This window comes from Megascapheus bottae, chromosome 21 (genome assembly GCF_031878675.1).
Source record: "Megascapheus bottae isolate mThoBot1 chromosome 21, mThoBot2.hap1, whole genome shotgun sequence".
NCBI classification, from domain to species: Eukaryota; Metazoa; Chordata; class Mammalia; order Rodentia; family Geomyidae; genus Megascapheus; species Megascapheus bottae.
The window spans coordinates 9,941,429-9,964,490 of record NC_143529.1 but is presented as its reverse complement, the minus strand read 5'-3'; the positions used below and the strand labels follow the sequence as shown (position 1 = coordinate 9,964,490).

General features: G+C 36.7%; 1 protein-coding gene across 1 annotated transcript; it reads left to right on the top strand.

The window, feature by feature from the left end:
• Positions 1-215: 215 nt before the first annotated feature.
• On the top strand, positions 216-22,937 carry Tyw5 (tRNA-yW synthesizing protein 5). Its single transcript, XM_090354564.1, has 8 exons — positions 216-400; positions 4,882-5,036; positions 9,501-9,570; positions 12,890-12,934; positions 14,189-14,326; positions 17,300-17,387; positions 18,041-18,157; positions 21,461-22,937. Exons 1-8 carry the CDS (start codon positions 323-325, stop codon positions 21,715-21,717), a joined length of 948 nt encoding a protein of 315 aa, XP_090210690.1. The 5' UTR covers positions 216-322; the 3' UTR covers positions 21,718-22,937.
• Positions 22,938-23,062: the final 125 nt, after the last annotated feature.

Genomic DNA, 23,062 nt, shown 5'->3' with positions numbered 1-23,062 from the left:
CCTTTCACCTTTCTGCTTCCGTGTGCAGCAGCAATAGCAAGCCGGAGGGAAACCACTCCACCGGGAGAAAAGAGACACGTCTGGAACCACGCTGGCTGATGGCGGCCACCTCAGGGGAGCCCGCCCATCCATTCTCAGGAGCTTAAGGACTGAGCAGAGGCCGTTGGCTATCCCGCCCCGTTGGAACCAGCTGCGCGCTGGAGTTCACGAGCCTCTCGGCCCTTTTCTCCCCGGGGTCGTGTTTCCGAACGGAGCGTTCGCGGACGAACGCGCAGGCGCAGAGGCTCCGAGGCCTTCGGAGGAAGCCCAGGTGAGCGCGACCATGGCGGGAGAGCGCCTCCCGGTACCCCGGCTGCCGGGCGTTTCGCGGGAGCAGTTCCTGCAGCACCTCTACCCACAGGTGAGGTCCTCGCGGGCCCCCGCCGCCAGAGGCCGGAGGATGCCGCCCGCGTCTCTTTCTGGCGGCCTTGAACTGGGCTGGCGACGGAGGCCGGGAAGCCGGTGAGGAGCAGGCATTTAAAAGGGGGGGGAAAAATCCCTAAAGGTTAAAGTAAGCCTGTGGCTGGTTAGACAAAACTAAGTAGTCAAAAACGAGCAAGCAGACAACAGGAATATAGCAGTTTTCTTCGTTGATGTACACATCTGTAAGTGTGGTCTGTGTATTACAAGTCAGCGATGGACATATTTTTTTTCTCTCCCTTTGTTAAGTTACAAAACCTGCTGGAGATCATTCAGACCTTCGTTTATTTTCCGAACTAGTCCTAGATGGATTGCTTTTGCTCTCCCTCAAACTCCTTCTCAGGAATGGCAGTGATGCAGTTTGTCTGCACTACAGGGCAATGTTGTGAAGACTGGATCCTACATGTGGAAGTGTTTTGTAAGATGCACAGCAAATCGTACTTTGTAACTTAAGTCTTCTCTGTCCAGACATAATATATGTGGAAGCCTTGCTAAGTTTTCATAAAGTATGAAATTGCTACAACTTTTTTTTTTTGCAAATAGTAGGACTAAAAATTAAAAAGATGGAGAGAAAAAGGAAAAAAATCTGTTCAGTTTTTAACATGTTATAAAAACTCTACCATTAACACTAAGTATGATAAGTTGCATGACTAGACATCAGAGGAATGAAAAGTAGAAAGTCCAATAGACCCTGATACATGTGTTTTATATTCAGTATTACAATATTTGAAGGATATAAAATGAATTAGTAATACCTTAGGCATATCTTTGGAGACAGCATAAAAAGCCAAAAGCAGAACTTTACTTTTTACTTAATGCTCTTTTGTTCAAACATTTTATATGCCTGTGCTATTTTTAGAAAAAGTATTTCTTGGGCGAGGAGTTTGGCCTAGTCCTTGTCTAGCATTCATGAAGACCTGGGTTCGAGTCCTCAGTACCACATACAAAGATAAAAGCTGGAAGTGGTGCTGTGGCTCACGTGGTAAGCACTAGCCTTGAGAAAGCCTAAGGACAGTGCCCAAGCCCTGAGTGCAAGGCCCAGGGCAAGCAAAAATTAAAAAAAAAAAAAAACCCACAACAATAGAATAAAGCATTTTTTTCATTGGTCTCCCCCCTTCCCCTTTGGTGCCAGTACTAGGGCTTGAGCTCAGGGTCTTGTGCTCTTAGCTTTTTTGTTCAAGGTTGGTGCTCTACCTCTTGAGCTAAACTCAACTTCCAATAATAATAACAATAATAATAAACCTTTAAAATACTTTATTAGTAAATTTAACACTGAGCTTTACAGGCACTGGTGGCCCCAGCCTGTAATCCTAGCTACTGGGGAGGCTGATATCTGAGGATCATCATTAAAAGTCAGCCCAGGTAGGGAAGTCCATGAAACTTCTATCTCCAACCTCTAGAAAAAGCTGTAAGAGGCTCTGTGGCTCAACTGGTAGAACAAGCTCAGAAACAGTGCCCAGGCACAGAATTCAAAACCAGAATCAGCCACAAAAAAAGGGCAGAAAGTCCAACAATGACACTGTCACTTATAACTTTGTTTCCCAGGATGAAAACTGAGTACATATGTGAACACGATATTTCAAAAATCATAGTCAAAAGTATCATTTTTAATATATTTTGTTTTCAAGTAGATCTAGCTTCATCCCGAATTAAATAGATCATACAGAAACCTCTCATGTATTTACTGCTTTCACCCATATATAGTCTCCTTTGTTAAAAAAAAAATGGAGGAGAATGGAAAAGAAACATGCCAGACTCAATCATCAACAGGCAAGGACTGTTTATTGAGGAACAGCGAAGGGCACAGACCTTTCTGCAGGATTGGAAGTTGTGTCCAGGTCTGGGTTTTGGGGGTAGGCTTATGTATGGTTTAACAAGGAGGTAAAATTTTAAAAATGGGTTATGGTCTCTTGGAGGTCCAGGATGGTGTCCTTGACCAGGTCCACAGTAGAATGCTACACCTGGGGGGGAGGGGCATTATCCACTGAGGTTCAAGACCAGATTGATCTGCCTGCACACCGGCATGCACCTGGTGCTTTGCTTGACTCTGGGTATAAGGCAGGACTCAATTCTTTATATTCCAGCTTGAGATACATAAAAAGATAGGGCCTAGAAGAGGCAGGTCGTTCATCCTTCATTATCATGTTTCTCATCAGAGTGGTACATTTTTCAAAATTGATGAGCTTACTTGGTGTTGGGCAGTCTCTGTGGTTTTAGAAAAATTCATCAAAGATATCAGAACATGAAATCACACAAATATTGGAACAGTAAATTCCTCTATAATCCAGTGCCATTGGAAACCTTTCTAACTATAACTCAAACTTCAGACATAGTAAAAAGTTGCACTCTGACTACATGAAAATTTTGCCTGACAAGAACTGTGAACAAATTTGAAATAACAAGTGGAACATAGATCTCATAAAGTATTGTAAAAACCCTTGTCATATACAAAGAACTTTTAAAAGGAGGGGTTGGAGGTGGGGAAAAGGCTAAAACTGAGAATTAATTGAACAATAACAAAAAGATAAGACTTTAATCCTTTAATAATCAACTTTAGTGTTCTCACATTTTATGTCAAGTGATGTAAATTTTTATTACTTAGTAAATTCTTATTTCAGAGTTATCCCAGAGAGTATTTTCCCAAAAATGTTGAACTTAGAATTATTGAAATAACCTGAATGACAACATAAGAGAGTGATTAAATATATAATTGCCTATTTATATTGTACAGTTAAAAAAAACTGATAGCAGTAATTTCCAAAGTATATTTTTGTACTTTACAAGAAGCAAATTATAGAAGAAAATAAAACAAGCCAGTTCTTACATAAAAAGGTGGGATTAAAAAAATGGATTTTTTAAAGCACATAGCAGACAAGAAACAGGAGTGTTAAGAAATTTATAATATTGGTTATGTTTATGCCTGAATAAATAATCAGTAACCATATGAAATGTTACAATAACAAAACCTTAAATTAGGAAACAAAATAACAAATGTAACTATCCTGAAGAGGAGAAGGAGAAGCAACCTAAAACCATTTTTAACATAGTCCTTTGATCCTAAACTAGCTGAGTCCTGGTGGCTTATGCCTGTACTCCTAGCTACTTGGGACTCTGAGATCTGAGTATTGTGATTACAAGCCTGCCCAGGCAGTAAATCCTGTAAGACTTTTACCTCCAGTTATCTACCAAAAAGACTATAAGTATAGCTGTGACTCAAATGCTAGATTGCTAGCCTTGATCACAAAAATTTCAGGGACAGCACTCAGGCCAAAAATTCAAGCCCCAGGACTGGCACCAAAAGAAAAAAAAAGATTGGGGGGTGGGGGGGGAGAGGGAATGCAAAAGACTGAAAAATAGTGGAGTTGCTGTGTGGGTGGGGAGGTAGGGAAAGAGAGGGAGAGGGAGAGGGGAGAGACATGGTTAACAACAGATTGTAGTCTTCTCAGGCTGAATTCTAGACCAGGGGAACAAATGATTAAAGAAAATTATTGGGGCAATTAATGAAATCTGAAGAGGACTGTTTTTGATAATTACTTTGTGGTTATGAAAGAGAATGTCTTGTTTCCTGAAAATGCACTGACGTCTTTAGAAACAAAGGGCATGATGTTGGCAACGTTTCCCTCTCAAAATTGTATGAAAAGAAATGATAAAGCAAATAGGATAAAATAGTAATAGCTGACAAATTGGGGTAGAGATGTTAAATTCTTTGTAATACTCTTCCATCTTTTTTAGAATCTGGAATAGGTATCAAAATGTTGTTATAAAATGTTTAACTATAAGAACCTAAAATGTTTGACTTAAAAATACAGTTTTCAGGGCCGGGAGTTTGGCTTAGTGGTTAAAGTGCTTGCCTAGCATGCATGAAGACCCGGGTTCGATTCCTCGGTACCACATATATAGAAAAAAGCCGGAAGTGATGCTGAGGCTCAAGTGGTAGAGCTCTAGCCTTGAGAAAGTCCAAGGACAGTGCTCAGACCCTGAGCTCAAACCCAGGACTGGCAAAAAAAAAAAAAATGTTAAAAATACAGTTTTCAGATATTTATTATAAATAAGATGAAAATTCCTTTAATGTTTTAGTTTTTCTTGTCTATTCATGCTCCTGTTTTTATTTTCCTGTCTTAAAACTTTGTATTAGACATGTTTGACTTAGAAATAGTTTTCAGATATTTATTATAAGATGAAAATTCCTTTAATGTTTGAGTTTTTCTTGTCTATTCATGCTCCTGTTTTTATTTTCCTGTCTTAAAATTTTGTATTAGACATATTATGTGGATCCTCTTCTCATTTTAGTCAAAAGCTCTAAATTTGAGCATCTTGGTATCAAAAATCAAAACTTATCCCTGATATACCAAATACAATTCCTAATGTAGTATTGGTTTTCACACACACACAATTAGTTGTTATTTATTTTTTTCTTTGCAGAGAAAACCACTTGTGTTGGAAGGAATTGATTTGGGATCCTGCACAAGTAAATGGACAGTGGATTACCTAAGCCAGATTGGAGGGACAAAAGAAGTAAAAATTCATGTTTCTACAGTTGCACAGATGGACTTCATTAGTAAGAACTTTGTATATAGGTATCTTCTTCTGAGGTTTACTTTTTGGGATACAAATAATTTTTTAAAAACTTTAAATATATTTTTTTACATTATTATGCAAAGACCATATGGCATTTCAACTTTTGGCTAGTTTATGTAATCATGCTTACTGACTTTTTTGAGAGTGGCTTTTAAAAGACAAGAATTCTGAGTTTACATAATTGTACAGAGACATTTCCAAAAAAATATTTTTATACCTAATATCTTTGGAGCCATGAAAGAGAACTTCAGTAACTGGAGTTAGATCTGCAATTGAGTGTGCTGTATTCATTCAGTGCTGGACTGAGTGATTTATCCTATTGCATTAGTAATTTACCTGGTGTAGAATATGTCCTAACAAGCACCTGTTTTATGTATCTGCCCTTTCTAGAATTATAGGACCAGCTATCTTTCATTAAAGTAACTACTTTTTAAGATTTAACTACTTAATTTTCTCTTTGTTGAAATAATATTCAATACTTTTAATTTCTCTCATGGTTACTATTTTATATTGTGGAATCTCATAAAAATATAAAAGAGGTAGAAACTTGAAAACTTTAACTTGATGTTGCAGGTTTCATATGATATTTATTCCCATGAGATGTACTAAAGATGTTAAGTTGGAAAACAACTTCCAAGTTCTGAGCACATGCAGTTTCCAACAAATTAAGCCTATTGAGAAACCACATAGTTAACCAGAGGCTTCAGTTTAGAGATGAGCTAAATAAACAGTTTCCAGTGTCCTGGGCTGTTTCTTTCTCATTAGAATTTCCCAAGTTTCTGTAGCAGCTGCCAAGCCACTTCTCAGTTGCAGTGCTGTGAATTCTCATATTATAGTTTGGGTTTTTAATAGGTCATGAATTAAATCTAATTGTGGTAAGGTTTTCTAAGTGTATGAACTTTTCACTTTTTATTAAATCAAAAGTGGAAGAAAATGTTGGAGTAATGAATGTTTTTCAGCCTGTGGTTGATGTTTATTTTCCAGTATCTAATGCTATAATAAAATGTTATCCTGATTTGCCTTGATGTTTTCTCATATCTTTTAAACTTTTCAGATGTACATTGTGTTATAGTTTCATGCTAGCTGTCTCAAAACATTTCACTGGTGATACTAAAAAGCTGAGAAATTACTGCTTTAGAAAACAATAGGTTTAAGCTGGGCATGGTGGCTCATGCCTGTAATCCTAGCTACTCAGGAGGCTGAGATCTGATGATCGAGGTTCAAAGCCAGCCTGGGAAAAACTGACATTCCTATCTCCAGTTATCCAGTAGAAAACAGGAAATGGGGCTGAGGCTCAAGGGGTAGGGCGGTAGCCTTGAGCTGAAGAGCTCAGGGACAGTACCCAGGCCCCTAGTTCAAACCCCTTGACCCACAAAAAAAAAAAAAAAAAAGAAAGAAAAGGTTTAATTCTTTGTAGCATTTAGTAAGCCACAGGAAAGAGAGAAATTACTAAACCAGATACTAGTAAAAAATTCTGCAGACCCATACATTATTAAACGAATTCTGTGTGAGGCTCCTTTCCCCTTTTATCAGACATCTGAAGATATGTGCAGTAAAAAGTGTTTCATGCCTGTGATCCTAGCTACTCAGGAGGCTGACATTCCATTTGAAGCTAGCCAAGGCAAGAAAGCCGGGGAGACTCTTACCTCCAATTAACCACTAGAAGACAGGAAATGTCTATATGGCTTCTAAATGGTAGAGTGCTAGCCTTCAGTGCAGAAGCTCAGGGACAGAGCCCAGACTCTGAGTTCAAGCCCCGCGATCAACAACAACAAAAAAGTGTTAACTTTCTTGTTTTTCTTGTTAGCTCTGGATACTATCAACAAAAGAATTAATGAAAGAAAGCTGTTAATATCTTCTAGTAGGATTTATAGTATAAAAGTAGTAAACACAAGCTTTACTTTTCTGTATCCTGCTACTCTGCCATCATCCTCCCCTTCTTGTTTCTAACACTATCATTATTCCTGATCTGGATTTTGTAAAGAAGTCATTCCAAGATGGGAAGCTGGGCACTGAACAGCTTTTTTTCCTATGTTCTTATGATGTGCCTAGCATGCTGCTGAGGGTACATTATCATTGTTACTAACCACAACATCTGTCCTTGAACACTTACAGTATATCAGGCACTGTGCCAAACATCCCATTTCTAATTTAAAACACAAGACAATCTGTGATGTAGCTTTATGATTCTACAGATGAGAAAGCAAAGCTTTAAAAATATTAAGTCATATACCCAAAAATGTAATTTAAAGTGATAAAACGCAAGATGTATATTCAAATTGGCCTGACTCTAGAGAGTCCATTATAACCCCTTTTCAATACTGACTACTTTGGTCTATATGCTTATACCCAGTCACCAGGCACTTTAATAGCAGGTACATGGGTAGATAAAACCTTTAAGCCAAGGGACTTCCCAGCTTGTATTCCTCATAGAAAATGAATCCTCTCCTCCACAGGGACTGATGATTTGTAGAAGTTTATGTACCTAAAGGGACATTTCTGGCTACATCCCAATTCTGCTTCTTTGGCCTGCCCTACTGTATTTGCTTGTTCAGCCTTGTTTTTATTCTTCCCTGTTTTTTTGTAAAGGTTGTAAGACACATTTGTGTTCTTCCTACTAAGTAAGGTAAACCTGTGTAGTCACACCAATTTATACATAAAGTTCTGAGCCATATGTAAGTTTTCCTGCTAGCCCAAACTCTTCAAGGATGCTTTGATAGGAAAGAAATTTATGTACATGGTGATTCCTGGGGTGAAAAAATATTGAGTAGGATGATGTTAAGTGAATTTGCTGATGTAATGAGCTCTTTGCATTGGTGTATATGGATTGTAGACTCCACTTTCTACTCCTGCAGTTCTTGTTCTCCCTCATTACCAGCAGTACCTTCTGGTGCAGATGGACATTCACACTCATGGGCCCACTAGTTCATAACCTTCATCAGATTCACTGAAGCTTTTCAGAAGACTACAGGCAAGGAATAGTATATGAGCTGGATAGTTTTAGTAGGCCTAAAGGCCATGACTTACTAGTTGATGACTGAGTTGTAAGGAGGCAGGATTATGGAGGTGGTTCTGAAATATACCAAAGCTTAAATAAGTGACATAGTCCCCCAAATCAATCGTTTAAAAGATCCGGGCATCAGTGACTCATGCCTGTAATCCTAGCTAGGAGTAAGCTGAGATCTGAGGATTGCATTTCAAAGCTAGCCTGGGCATAAAAATGCACAAAAGTCTGTGAGACTCATCTCCAATTAACCACCAGAAAACTGGCAGTGGCACTGTAACTCAAGGGGTAGGGCGATAGCCTTGAGCTGAACAGTTTAGGGACAGTGCCCAGGCCCAGCGTTCAAGTCCTACTACTCTGCTCTCCTCCCCCCCCCCCAAAAAAAAGTAGTCCATCTTCTAGGTTTCTCCAAGGAGCATATATCTCAGCTATGAGTTATATAGCATACAGGAAAGCCTCTTGATATTTTTAGACCACTCACATAACTTTATGTGCAGACATAGTTCACCAGCCATAAAGGACTTTTATTGTGAATAATTTTGCCTAAATATGTATCTTTATCCAGTGCCAGGAGAAAGTGAGCTAGTCCCAGATCATCTCATAGAGGACTGATCGCTTCCTACCTCCCCAGTACAAAATTCAAATTTTCTAAGAAGACTGATAAATTGCAGTTCTTTATTCATATTTGAGACCACTTGTGCAGTCAGGGAGCAGAGGAAAGCTTTTGAGGGCTTCCTTGTCTCACTGATACAATGTTATCTTCATAGAATGTGAAATAACTTCTGAGTGTAGAAAGTTGAAAAGATGGGACAAGAACTGGAAAAAAGACAACTCTCAAGAATATTGTGTAAAGGAAACAAACTTCTGTTCCCCAAGATGGAAATAGGCTTTGAAGCAGAAACTTGGCAGAATAAGAATCAATTTCATTGGAATTCTTGAGCTATTTTCAGAAGCCTTAGCACACAGAGGGTGGTGATAGTATGAGTTTAGTCTGGGTTGGTGCCAGAAGGTAGGAATACAAGGTTGGGTTGTCTTTATTGGACCATTGGCCTACTTCCTTTCCAGTGTAACACTAGAGATTCAATTTATCACGTGACCTGCTTTATGACACTTGAAAACAGGTAGCAGAACCTGGAATTCTGTGTCTTTCCAAAGGTAATCAGATGTTGTAGCAACACTTCTCTGTCAGTGACAAGATGCAAGGATATTGACCTATAGTGGTCCATCCATAACATTAAACTAAACTTCCTTAGTTTTGAAATTTCAGATAACTTAGGTCAAAGAGACCTACTACTCTAATTAACTTTAAAAGCTGAGAATTCCACTTCATAGGTCATAACAAAAGCTATTAGTATAGCAGATGATAACCAGCTTCCATGAGTCTGTGTGCATAGTGATTATATTATTACTAGCTGATCTACAATCACAAAGTGTAAGGATTCTTTTATGTTTATTTCAGAACTTTACCGTTTGACAAGTTAGTTCAGAGGGCTGCCGAAGAAAAGCATGATGAATTCTTCATTTCAGAGGTAACATTTTAGCTTTTTTGTTATTGTTGATACTGGGGTTTGAACTCAGGGCTTTGTACTTGCTAAGCAGGAGTTCTACCACTTGAGCAATACCCCCAGCCATTTTTGCTTTAGTTATTTTTCAAATAGTATCTCACATTTTGTCTGGGCTGGCCTGCACTGTGATCTTCCTATTTATAATTCCTGTGAAGTTGATACTACAGGGACATATTGCCATACATAACATTTTATTGGTTGAGATGGGGTCTTTGTACTTTTTTTACCTGGGCTGGCCTCATACTGTGATCCTTGCACTTTAGCCTTTCATGTAGCTAGGATTATAGGCAAAAGCCACCCCATGTCTCCCTCCTTTTGCTTTTTTTCTAGAAAGCATTAATATCTATATTACAAGTAGATTTTCTTATAAAGATCTTCACATATTCAGGAGTTGCAGCCTGTGATAGCCTTTCTTAAGATGTGATTTGCTTGTAATACAGACTCTAGCTCTGCTATTTACTAGCTTTCACACTTTGGCCATACTATCTTTTCTGTGCTTTGAAAATACTCATCTATGAATTGGAGACAATAATAGTATATCATAAGGGTTTTGTGTGCAGTAACTGCTTAAAATTTGTAAAGTACTTAGCAGTGCCTGACACATAGAAACACTGTTACTATTGCTACTTCTTTTGAAAATAGTTTTGTCTAATATAAATACTAATAGAAATTTTCTTAAACTAATTTCTTTCCATATTTTATTGTTAGTTATTAATTTGTGTGTATTTGCTTTAGTATTGATTCAAGATTAAATTACAAGAATTTTTATATTGTACAGCTTTAAGTGATTAAGTATCTAGAAATAAGGCATTGAAGCTTATTTATAAGTCTTTTTTTCAAATTCACCATATTATTTCTAAACTATATTTCAAACTAAACTAAAGCCTGGAATGAAGTCTGCAGTTGAACTAGCTGTACAGATTGGTTTAAAAGATTTGAGTTTACATTTGATTACTACCAAGAACCTTACAGACTTAGGGGTCTACCATGTCATGTTTTTAAAATCTGAACTCTGTGAGGTTTACCTGAGAGCATTCTTTCAACCTCCATAGCCATGCTTTGAACATGTATATTGTTGACCTTTGGAGTATCCTGTCTGAGTATACTGAGTGGTACAAAGTAAAATAGTCATGAAGGAAAAAAGAGAGGACTAGGGGACCTAGCTCAGTGATAAAGTATTTGTATAGTGTGTACAAGGACTTGGGTTTGATCCCCAGTACCACCAGAAAGTTTAAAATAAAGTTAAAAAGCAGCTGGGCATTAGTGGCTCATATCTATAATCCTAGCTACTCAAGGAGGCAGAGATTTAAGAACCATGGTTCAAAGCCAGTCCAGGCAAGAAAGTTTGTGAGAGGCTTAGCTCCAGTTAACCACCAAAAAGCCAGAAATGGAGTTGTAGCTCAAGTGGTAAACTGCTAACTTTGAGTAAAAATGCTCAAGGAGCTGAACCCAAGCCCTAAGTTCAAGCCTCAGAACAGGCACTGAACAAATGAATGAATGAATGAATAATAAATAGATAAAGCAAGCAAGCTAGTAGTACAGGGAAGCACATACCAATAATACCAGCACTTGAAAAGCAAGGTAGGAGACTGAAGAGTTCTAGTCTAGGTAGGGCTGCAAAATGAGACCTTGTCTCAAAAAACAGGGCCACGAGTTTGGCCTAGTGGTAGAGTGCTTGCCTAGCATGCACGAAGACCCGGGTTCGATTCCTTGGTACCACATACTTAGAAAAAGCCAGAAGTGGTGCTGAGGCTCAAGTGGTAGAGTTCTGTCCTTGAGAGAAAAAAATCCAAGGACAGTCCTCAGGCCCTGAGCATACGCCCAGGACTGGCAAAAAAAAAAAAAAAAAAAAAAAGATAAGAAAGAATAAAGGGATAATAATAAAGAAATGTAGGCTAGATACAGAATTAAATCTAATTATAGACATGTGCAAACAAGATATACATGGATTGTCCGTGCGGTCATCTGGAGATGTATGTCAGGGAGTACTGCCTGTGTAAGGAAGGAGGAAGCAGAGTTAGGCATGAGACACAGACATGCACCTGACAGTCCTTCCAGCTCACTGTGGATCCCTGAGTAGACTCAGCAGATGAGTTCTGCTTGAGTAGCAGTGTCTATGCCATTTTACTGTTTTGGTCAGTCACTGGTTAGACTTTTCTTGGTTCAAATGCTGAGGTGAACTTAAATTGAACAGTGAATAGCTGACAGCCAGAAGTTAACCACATTTCAGTTAAACAATGAGTCCTTAAAAGGAATCTGAGCAGTTCGTCTCTATCTGCTGCATAAATGTGTTGTTCCCCTCTCCCCTCAGTCCTGGGGCTTGAACTCTGGGCCTGAGCACTGTCCTTGGGCTTTCTCAAAGCTAGAGCTCTACCACAGCATCACTTCCGGCTTTTTCAGTGGTTACCAAGGAATCGAATCCAATAGCTGATACCACACTATCAGGGCCTATTTTTTTTTTTTTAGCAAGTAATAAACTCACAGAATCTATCTGATATTGTGCTAAAATATGAAAACAGAGTTGAGAGTTCACTGAAGTTTATGTGACAGAATTATATTTTAAGGTAAAACATTTTGAAGTTTAAGACAGCCCATATTGGTTTCAAAAGAGGCAGAATTCTTGAGTGCAGTTGCCTCTGTTTTTGGTATGTCAGTTCTCTAATTCTCAAATACATTCAGGTGGCAGTGGATGCTTTCTATTTTTGTTGTGCTAGAAACCAGTTCTCTTGTTACTCAGTCAAATACAAATGATAATTTTTAGGAGTATTTATTTTCATTTGACTGCCTTGAAATGATGTATTTCTAATTCATACATGAGCTAACTGTCAAGGATTTGGCTTGAAAAAAGTTATTTTGTTGAGGATAGTGATAAAATTTACAAAAAAAATTGTTAAAAGGTTGGGGTTTTATATTTCTCTTTTTCTACACATGAGGAGTATATTGTTGAAAAAAAGGACATTGAGACATTGTTAACAGCATCTCAATAATTTGGATTATAATGCTAAATTAATCGTAATGGCCTTAGAAGTGTGTATTGTCTTTAGACTTTATTTTACTTAATGTTTTGTGGAACCAGTAGGTAACGTTTAGAGACATTTCTTCCTATGGCCACCAGAGAGCATTAGTAGAAAGGATAAAATAACTGTAGTTAGAAAAAGACTTTTAGCAGGTCAGATTTTAAGACTTACTTTCTTCCTTCTCTCTTAATATTTTTAAATGAATTTTTTAGCATTCATTTATATGTTATTTAAATAATAAATGCTGATGTTATTTTTCTTTTAAGGATGAGAAGTACTATTTACGGTCACTTGGAGAAGATCCTAGAAAGGTAAGAATTGTGTATTTAAAACGATTGGTTAAAAATGAAATGAGTATACCTATAGTGTATTGTTTTATATTTATTGACTGGTACATTTCTTCCTCTTCTACCTTTTTCTTTATGATTTATGTCCCTCTATAAGAAGTGAGACTATGGCAAAGTAATTACTTAATCTCAGGTAGGATTGTGGAGTCTAAGTCTTTAAGTCATTTAATTTATTTTTTTCCTGTCAGTTGTGGGGCTTGAACTCTGGGCCTGGGTGATGTCCCTGAGCTCTTGTGCTCAAGTCTAGTGCTCTACCACTGAGCCAAAGCACCACTTCCAGTTTTCTTGTAGTTAATTGGCGATAACAGTCTTTTATGCGTGGGCTGACTTTGAACTGTGATCCCCAGATCTCAGCCTCCTGAGTAACTAGGATTAGAAGTGTGAGCCACCGGCGCCCGACAAGTCATTTAATATCTATATGATCAGAAACCCCATATGTGTGTATATAATCCCAAATGCCAATAATGTTTATAATATATATGATACATAAAAAATCCCATAAGGTATTTATTTATATGTTATCTATTATATGTCTTATACATATATATTACGTATATATAGATATATATATAGAGAGAGAGAGAGACTTCTTAGATGTTCATTAATACAAACTAATTATAAAAATCCTGAATGATGTTAGTTGCTGGACTCACACCTTAATCCTACCTACTTAGGAGGCTGAGATCTGAGGATCATGGTTCAAAGCCAATCAAGGCAGGAAAGTCCGTGAGACTAATAAACTACCAAAAAAGCCAAAAGTGGAGCTGTGGCTCAAGTGGTAGATCATTAGCCTTGAGCAAAAGCAGCTCAGGGATAGTGCCCAGGTCCAGAGTTCAAAACCCAGGACAACCACTCTCACAAAAAAAAAAAGAAAAAACATTCTAAACATTTACCATTCACTGTCTAAGCTTTAACATGTATTCAGAGCCAAAATATGGTTACACTAGAGTAGTTGACAACTGTGTCAGTCTTGCTTAAAATAGGGAAAAACTTTCTGTTAATTAAGTATGTTGAGATTATCAGTGTTTCTGTTGACTTTGTAACCTGATTGTTTCTATCCCTTCATTGGAAATATCCTGCATTTGTAGATGGTCACAAAGTATCTTCAAGTATTGAACAAATATTGCTATAGATAAAGCATTACACTAATATTATATGAATTTAAATTCTGGATCTTATATTTTACCTAATCATTTATTTTTATTTCTGTTAATATAGGATGTTGCAGATATTCGGAAGCAGTTTCCTTCATTAGAAGGAGATATTAAGTTTCCAAAGTTCTTCAGAGAGGAGCAGTTCTTTTCCAGTGTTTTTCGAATTAGTTCACCTGGATTACAACTTTGGACTCATTATGATGTAGGCTACATAAATGAGAAATTTGAATCTTCAGTGGATTCTTAGTGTTTGTTGATTTAACATTCTTGGTTTCAATTTAGTAAGCTGCTTTGAAAATCTTTTATATGTAATTTATTTGTTCAAACACAGAGTTTTAAAAACAGGCACTGGATAAAAAGTGATAGGCAAATGAATTATTTGGCTAATGGCAAAGCCTACTTCATTTCTCACATTTACATTCCTCTGTAATCTTGTTCTTGATTTAGCATCATGTGAATTTTGTGAAGTGGTTGATTCTGGCTTATGATAAGTAACTACAGATAGAACAGGGAAAATGTTAAGAGTGTGTGCTTATGATAAGCCCATGTGTAAGTGGTACACAGGACTCAGGTCACCTCAGTTCTGTTGCTTAGGATAAAGGCAGAAGCCTATGGAGAACTATTTCCAATGTGAAGAATTTGAGAGTATTTGGAGGTCTTGTGAACATGAAATTCTGCTGTATTTGTAGAGCAGCGGGATGGTATAGAATTACTATCTTGATCATGGAGTTATAATATTCTTGGCTTAAATATGTGTAGATGTAAATATTTTTGTGTATAGTTTAGTGTTGAGAGGTAGAGAAATAAAAGCTAAATTTTAATAGATTTTCAAACATGAAAGACATTCTTCAATTTTTTTATTTTTATTTTATTTTTTTTGCCAATCCTGGGCTTGGGCTCAGGGCTTGAGCACTGTCCTTGGACTTTCTCAAGGCTAGCACTCTACCACTTCTCAGCACCACTTCCGGTTTTTTGCTATGTATGTGGTACCGAGGAATCGAACCCGGGTCTTCATGCATGCTAGGCAAGCACTCTACCACTAGGCCAAACTCCCGACCGACATTCTTCAAAATTTTATTATTTGTTCTTTCGAGGCAGATTCTTGCTGAGTAGTGCAGACTGGCCTAAAGCTTGTCATTTTTGCTTCAGCTTTCTAAGTGCTAAGATTAAAAAATGTGCCACCAGAACCCTGTTAAAAAATTTGTTTTTAATGTTCTGAATCAAACTCTTGGGTTTTATGTATGTTGTAATAGGTGGTTTTTTAAATGTATTTTAAAACTTGAGGAGTATTTTATTATTATAGTAATTCTAAAGTTAAATAAGAGGCATTTTGCTTTTTAGGTTTTACATGAATGGTAGGGTAAGAAAATGATGTGGTAATGTATCTATCTTAGACTGTATTTTATGAATGTGTAAATTTAAAATTTAAGTACTCTCCCTTTTCCCTTGAGTTATAGTAGAAAATAAGATTAAAAAAGCTTTTCTTTAAAAGCAATATTAGGGGGCTGAGAATTTGACCTAGTAATAGAGTGCTTGCCTAGCATGCACAAAGACCTGGGTTCGAATCCTCAGTACCACATACATAGAGAAAAAGGCAAAAATGGTGCTGAGGCTCGGTAGAACTCTATCCTTGAGAAAGTCCAAGGACAGAGCCCAGGCCCTGAGCTCAAGCCCAGAACTGGCAAAAAAAAAAAAAGGAACATTAGTTTAGTTATAGTTATATAGTGATATAGCTATAGCTATATAACTATTGTTTATATAAATAAATAGTAAGAGCTAAAGGAGTAATTTTCCAGATGTAATGATATATGATCATATCTTGCCCAGTGTATATCTTAATTTTTTTTTTTTTTGCCAGTCCTAGGGCTTCAGCTCAGGGCCCGAGCACTACCCTTGGGCTTTCTCGAGTCTAGTGCTCTACTGCTTGAGCCAGGTGTTTTTTTGTGTATGTGGTACCAAGGAATCGAAGCCAGGGCTTTGTGTGTGTTAGGCAAGCACTCTACCACTAGGCTACACTCTCGGCCCCTATGTGTTAATTCTTTAGCTAAGAGTAATGTGGATTCTCCTTTTAACATTTTTTACAATCTATACAAAGATCTTGTACTCTTGCATGCACAAGAAAAGTCAAGATTAATCTATTAGAAAATATCTTGTCAGATTACATTCCTGTGCAAATAATTTTATAATCAGAATACCCATAATTAAATTATGATTGGCATAGAATTAAGAGTTTAGCAGAGGTACAGTCAATGTTGTCAGTCTGTGTATTCTCTAGAGTTGGTCTTGAATTCCTTCATAGCTAAGTATGTAAGGATTAATGAAGGAGAACCTCAAGTAACATTAATTGTCCTCACTTCATTTAGTAGTGGAGCAAGGGCTAGTAGTTTTTCTTGTTTGGCAGTTCTTCCCTTTTTAAGGAAGTATTACAAACGCTTTATTCAAAAAGTCATGTTATATTTGGACTACAGATGTTTTCATTATTAAATTAGAACATAGCTAGTAATTTAAAGTAGTGTTAAGTTTTATAAAAGAAAAGGGTAAGCTGGGCCAGGAGTTTGGCCCAGTGGTAGAATGCTTGCCTAGCATGCATGAAGACCTGGGTTCAATTCCACGGTACCACGTACATAGGAAAAAAAGCTGGAAGTGGTGCTGAGGTTCAAATGGTAGAGCTCTATCCTTGAGAAAGTCCAAGGACAGTGCTCAGGCCCTGAGCTCAAGCCCAGGATTGGCAAAAAAAAAAAAAAAAAAAGAATAGGATAAGCTGGGCGCCGGTGGCTTATGGCTATAATCCTAGCTACTCGGGATGCTGAGATCTGAGGATCGTTGTTCAAAGTCAGCTCAGTCACAGAAGTCAATGAGACACTTATCTCTATTTCACCACCAGAAAACGAGAAGTGGTGCTGTGACTCCACATGGTAGATCACTAGCCTTGAGCTGAAGAGCTCAGGGACAGCGTCCAGGCCCAGAGTTCAAGCCCCATGACACACACACACACACACACACACACACACACACACACACAAAGGTTAGGGTATAAGGTAAGCACAGAGGCTGAGAATAACATAGTGAACAATGTCCCAAAAAATGGGAAAAGGGTTACAGCTAACTAGAGTATTATTGGTTGTTTATCTGTATTTTAGATACTGTTTATTCATATACTTTTATTTGTCTTTAGGTAATGGATAACTTCTTAATACAAGTGACAGGGAAAAAGCGTGTTGTATTATTCAGTCCTCGAGATTCCCAATATTTATATTTATCAGGTATGCTTTTTTAAAGTTTATATTTCTAAATCCTATTCAATTACCATTACTCATCACTATTACTGTTACTATATTTATTTTTGGTGCCAGTCTTGGGGCTTGAACTCGGGGCCTGGGCACTATCCCTAAACTTTTTTGCTCAAAGTTAGCATTCTACCACTTGAGCCACAGTTCTACTTCAGGCATTTTCGGTGGTTCATTGGAGATGAGTCTCAGGGACCTTCCTCACTTTGCTCAGATCTCAGCTTCCTGAGTAGTTTGGATTATAGTCAGGGCCCACCAGCACCCAGTTCACTTACTCCTTTTGATGACTGTATTCACATAGGGAGCTAGCATTGATTAAAAGTATGTGTTTTTCATTGAATGTATGGTGTGTGTGTGTGTGTGTGCGTGTGTGTGTGCGCGTGTGTGTGCGTGTGCGCGCACGCACTGTGGAGAGTGAAATTTTCAGGTTATTTTAATTGTGTTGCATGGGTGTCAAAGTCTCTTAGAGAACCTCGAGAGAAAACTGTCTTGGATCTCAGGAGAATAGTTCTCACAGTGTGAAATTTTAAATGGAACAGAATTTCCATGTTTTTCATGATTTTTTTAATGCTAACTTAAACTTTATTTCTTTTTTAAAAGTTGGTTTTTTTTTTTTTTTAATTTCTTAGGTTCTAAGTCAAAAGTGATGAATATAGATAACCCAGACTTGGCTAAATACCCATTATTTTCCAAGGCTCGAAGGTACGAATGTTCCCTTGAAGCTGGTGATGTGTTATTCATTCCTGGTAAGATTTCTAGGCTTTATTTATAAATGAGACTTCATTTTATAAATGTGTTTATAAAATCTGTATTCTATCACACATCTTTTATGTGATTTTCTTTAATTTTATTGTTGAGGTACTGTATAGAGGGGTTACAGTTACATTCATCAGGTAGTAGATACATTACTTCTTGAGCATTGTTATCCCTTCCCATGTTTTTCTCCCACTTTCCCCTCCCATCCCCTCCTACTCACTTTGTTTTTCCCTTCCTTCCCTATTTCAAGTGAACAAATAGATGAATATACAATATACAAGGACCAAAGTCAGATACAGTAACAACATGACCTAAACCCTAACTTATGATTTTCTTAGTATAAAAGTATATTTGTATTATCATATGCCAGATGATTTTTATACGTAATGTTCATGTGTGTGTTTAAAAAGTATAGTCATGAAATTGTCTTATTTTTCAAGAGCAACTTATTATAATTGTACATTATATTAACAGTGATACAGTCAATGACAGATCACGTAAAAACAGTATCCTCATAAAATTATAATGGAACTGAAAACTTTGTATCACATAAGCTGTCATGACATAGCAAAAAACATTACTCATGCTTATAGTGATGCTACCAAACTTAGTAGCTGCCAGTCACAAAAGCATAGCTACGTATAGAACATAGTGTATGATAATGACCTTAAACTACATAATTAATTTTTGCATCTATTATAGATGTTTTTTATTTTAAATTACTTATAGCTATAGTTTTGTGTACATGTCATGGTTCTGGGCCTCCAGCTCTTGCTCAGCTTTTTTAATCATAGCTGGTACTCTATGACTTGAGCCATACCTCCAACTAGAGCATGTTGCTGTTTAATAAATTAAATCTCACACACGTTTCTCAGTTTCTTGAGTAGCCAGGATTCCAGGCATGAGGCAGCACTTTTGGTTTTATATTATCTGGAAGCAGCCTTGGACAGGCTATTATAGAGGTATTCTATATGCTGTTGTCTTAGCAGATGTCTGCTCTCTGCTTTTCCCTGAAAAGCTAGATTGACAAGATGGGGAGGAGAGAGCAGTGATACTCAGGCATCATCACCCTGTCTAGGTATAGGTGTGCATAGGCATAGGAGAGTGTTTCTTAGTTTTTACAAAAAAAAAAAAATCTTTAAAAGTGGAAAGAGTTTTAAAAATAAAGCTTAGAAAAAGGAGTTATAGAAATATATAGTTACAAAGTATTTGCAGTTAAGTCTTGCTATGAGTCAGAAAGCTAAAACAAATAGAAGTTTGCAATAGAAAAAGATCTTGGGGAATTTTTTAGTGAAGTTAATGAAGTGTAAGTGCACAGTAATATAAAGTCTATGGGAGATGGGAGGAAAAGGGATGGGAGAGAAGATGGGAAGGGGAAGAGAAAGAAAGAAGGAAGAAAAAGAAGGGAGAATATTCTAGTGTCTAGGCCTAGTCTCCTAGACCTTCACGTTACTCACTAGTCCCATAGGCTCCATTCATGGTAGGTGCCCTAGGCAGCTTCTTTTCTTACCTTTTAGGACTTTCTGTATCTTTTGTGTATTGAGGTATCTTTATACAGTTAGCTTCCATTGTTTTATTATTATTGTACCTACTAGACAAGTTTGTATGATAGAGCCATAGGCTTAGGTATGTGTTTACTTTGGTAGTCCCACAATGGCAATTGTTATTTCTCAGAATGCATTCCCTATCATGCAGTGCATTGCTGCTTAATATTAACATTTTAATATTAACATTCTGTAAAGATTTTATTAAATGTAAAATATACAGCTGTGATACAGTTGTATACATTAGTTTTCTGAACACGGAATGTGTGGAATTTAAGAAATAAGCATTAGTTTGGATGTGTGTATAGTGTCCATGTTGTCAGTAATCACAATGGTAAAATTAAATTAACATCCATAATTCATAAGGGAATGCACAAAAAATTCCATTTGTATATTTTCCATAGTTCCATATATGAATACTCATGATTCTCTTTATTAAAGAATTTATTAACATTGATTTTTACATCATATATGATTATCTTTTTAGTGATAGAATTTTAAAGTATCTATGAAGAATAAACACATGGCGATCTAATCTGTTTCAGTATTATAAGTTGAGGACAAGGAACTATATTTTTGTTAATCTTTCTATCCCTAAAGGTTCTAATAAAAACTTGGTAGATTTGGTTGTTTCTTGTGTTCCTTACAAACAACCACTACTGTAGACGTCAGTGCATTGCTGTTTTTTATATTTCAAATTTTGGATTTTGTACATTTTCAATATGGTTAAGGTCTATGCTATTGTTTATAATTTTATCTGCAGCTTTTTATGAAAAAAAGAACAACAGGAATTCCAAAATTTTTTATTTCCAAACAAGAAGGTTAAAATTTAGATTTATCAAAATGGTTAGATTTTTTTTTCTATCTACTATACTGAACTAGGGGAAAAGGATTCTGAAGACTACTTTGAGAAATTGGGATATTTTAGTCTTTCATTTTCCCACAAACATTCTTAGAATAAGTTTGTGAAGTATAAATCTTCCTTTCACAAGATTAAACATCTTGGACATGATCATTTCTCCATCTGCTATGCTATGGTGTTACCTTAATATTCCTATAGCACTAACATTTTTTAGACTCAAACTGAAAACAAAGTAAATTTCCTAGTGAAAATAAAAAAAAATAATTAGGTGTATGGTAAACTTTAAGCATTTCCACTCCCAAAATATATGTTGAAGTTTTATATATTTATCGTAAAGGCTCTGAAGGGAACACTAGATATTGTGTTAGAAACACAAAACCAAGGGAGCTACAGAGAATGCACACTTATAATCAGAAAGGTAAACTGCAACTTGAACAGGAAGTCTTTATAAACAAAAATACTGTGCTGAATCAAGAAAAGGTCAAACATACTCCTCAAATCATTGAAATGTTCTTTGTACATAATAAAACATTTTTGATGTGGTTTTATGACAAGGAAGCATAAACAAGTACCCCCAAAATATGCCTCAAATTAAAAAGCTCCAAAACACAACTTTATTATGTTGTTCAGGTTAAAAGAAAAAAAATTACTATTCCTAAAGGGTATTTTTTAAATAAGAATTTATGCTATTGACAGTTTAAATTGGTTGGCAATTCACAAAAGTTAAAATGATTCTGTTAAAAGCTGAGAGTGTGCTAAAGGAAGGGATCTGGTTACAAGAATTATTTCTTAGATTGGCTATATGCAATTTGTGATATTTCACTGACATTTTAGTTTTTTTTAACTGTAAATTTTATTTTTAACTTGTTTTTTAAAACTTACTCCAGCTTTATGGTTCCATAATGTAATTTCTGAAGAGTTTGGAGTGGGAGTGAATGTCTTTTGGAAGCACCTTCCATCTGAATGCTATGATAAAACAGATACCTATGGCAACAAAGATCCCGTTGCAGCATCAAGAGCTGCCCAAATCTTGGACAGAGCCTTAAAAACATTGGCTGAATTGCCAGAGGAATACAGGGACTTCTATGCACGGCAAATGGTCTTACAAATTCAAGACAAAGCCTACAGCAAGAACTTTGAATAAAAAAAATGAAGTGAATGCAGTGAAAATACACATTTCAGTAAGATTGAGGTCGGGCATGGAAAAATACTAAGATTCTAAAAAATATGTATTCTCTGTTAACGAAATCTCAGATTGTGTGTGTGCCAGGGGGCTGTTTGTACTGTATTGTTTCTACTTGATACAAAATGTTAGAAGTTTAAATAACATTGCAATAGAACCACTTTAGCTTCGCAAGTACAAGTAATAGAAGTACCACTGAAACAGTGAGACTATATTAAGTCATGTTCCATGAAATCTTCTGTTTAAACGGGCTTCAGTGTTTTCAGTCCTGTGATTCAGTCATGTTACCCAAAAATTCAGTTTTGTTTTGTTGTTTCCCCTTGCTCGCTTTTCAGCCACAGCACTGGCATCATCCCGAGGCTGGCTACCCTCGTGGTCATAGGATGGTTGCCAGTAGCATTTGGGGCCTTGTGCATCTTCATTTACATGCAGCAGAAGAGGCTGGCTGGGTTTCAGGGGCCCTGTCAATCTGAAGTTGTCCCAGAATTCATTACCAGACCCTAGGATGTTAGTGCTCTAATGGACTTGGATTCATATATCCCTGAGCCAGTCTTTGGTAAAAGGTAGGAAATAACCCTTAGGTCAGTTAGGCCTATCAGAGCTGGCAGAAAGTAGAATCTTCTTTGGAGCATGTGAAGCACATGTAGGGCCAAAATGGTTAATTTTTATAATCAGGGTCTTGTTGAGAAAGGAAAAAAGGTAGAAACTAAGGATGTTGTCTACTACATTTGCCATAATCTTTGAGACCCTGTTTTAGATTAAGATACCTAGGTGTCAACTTATTTGTAGCTTTTGAATCATTTGGGGTTTGGTTTAAGTACCTAATACACCTTGCAGAGTGTTCTGATGCATAATCAAGGCTAAGAATCACAAGATTTGGTTACAGTGGTTTAGATGATTTTTTTTTTTCTGACTTGTCCATAGCATACTATGTCAAATCTGGTTTTCTTGTTTTGAATGTTAGAAAGTAAACTGGTTTTTAGTGTGAAATCTCTGCTAAATCCTAACTTACTTTTTTTCTTTATTAAAAAAACTCCAATACCACTAGAGGAAAAAACAAAATACTGTTTTAAAGAGAGATCTAACTATTGTTTTTGAAGACAGTGAGCCTCATTGTATCTACTATTGTTTTGTACCTAGTAATTTATTACAGTGGAAATAAAGACAGAATATTTACTGAATACAAATGTTGTCATCTTTAAAGTTATATACATAGACTTGGTACATTTGAATTATGGAATAATTTTTTCAATTGAAGATAATCCATTTACTCATGTCCTGTATTTAGAGATACATTAGTTTCAGG

What these genes read in the sequence shown, in the direction of transcription:
- Tyw5 (XM_090354564.1), top strand. Translation starts at nt 323, where the DNA reads ATGGCGGGAGAGCGCCTCCCGGTACCCCGGCTGCCGGGCGTTTCGCGG. An exon ending in AGTAAGAACTTTGTATATAG is followed by an intron (nt 5,037 to 9,500) that starts GTATCTTCTTCT and finishes TGTTTATTTCAG; the next exon opens with AACTTTACCGTTTGACAAGT. An exon ending in ATGAATTCTTCATTTCAGAG is followed by an intron (nt 9,571 to 12,889) that starts GTAACATTTTAG and finishes TTTTCTTTTAAG; the next exon opens with GATGAGAAGTACTATTTACG.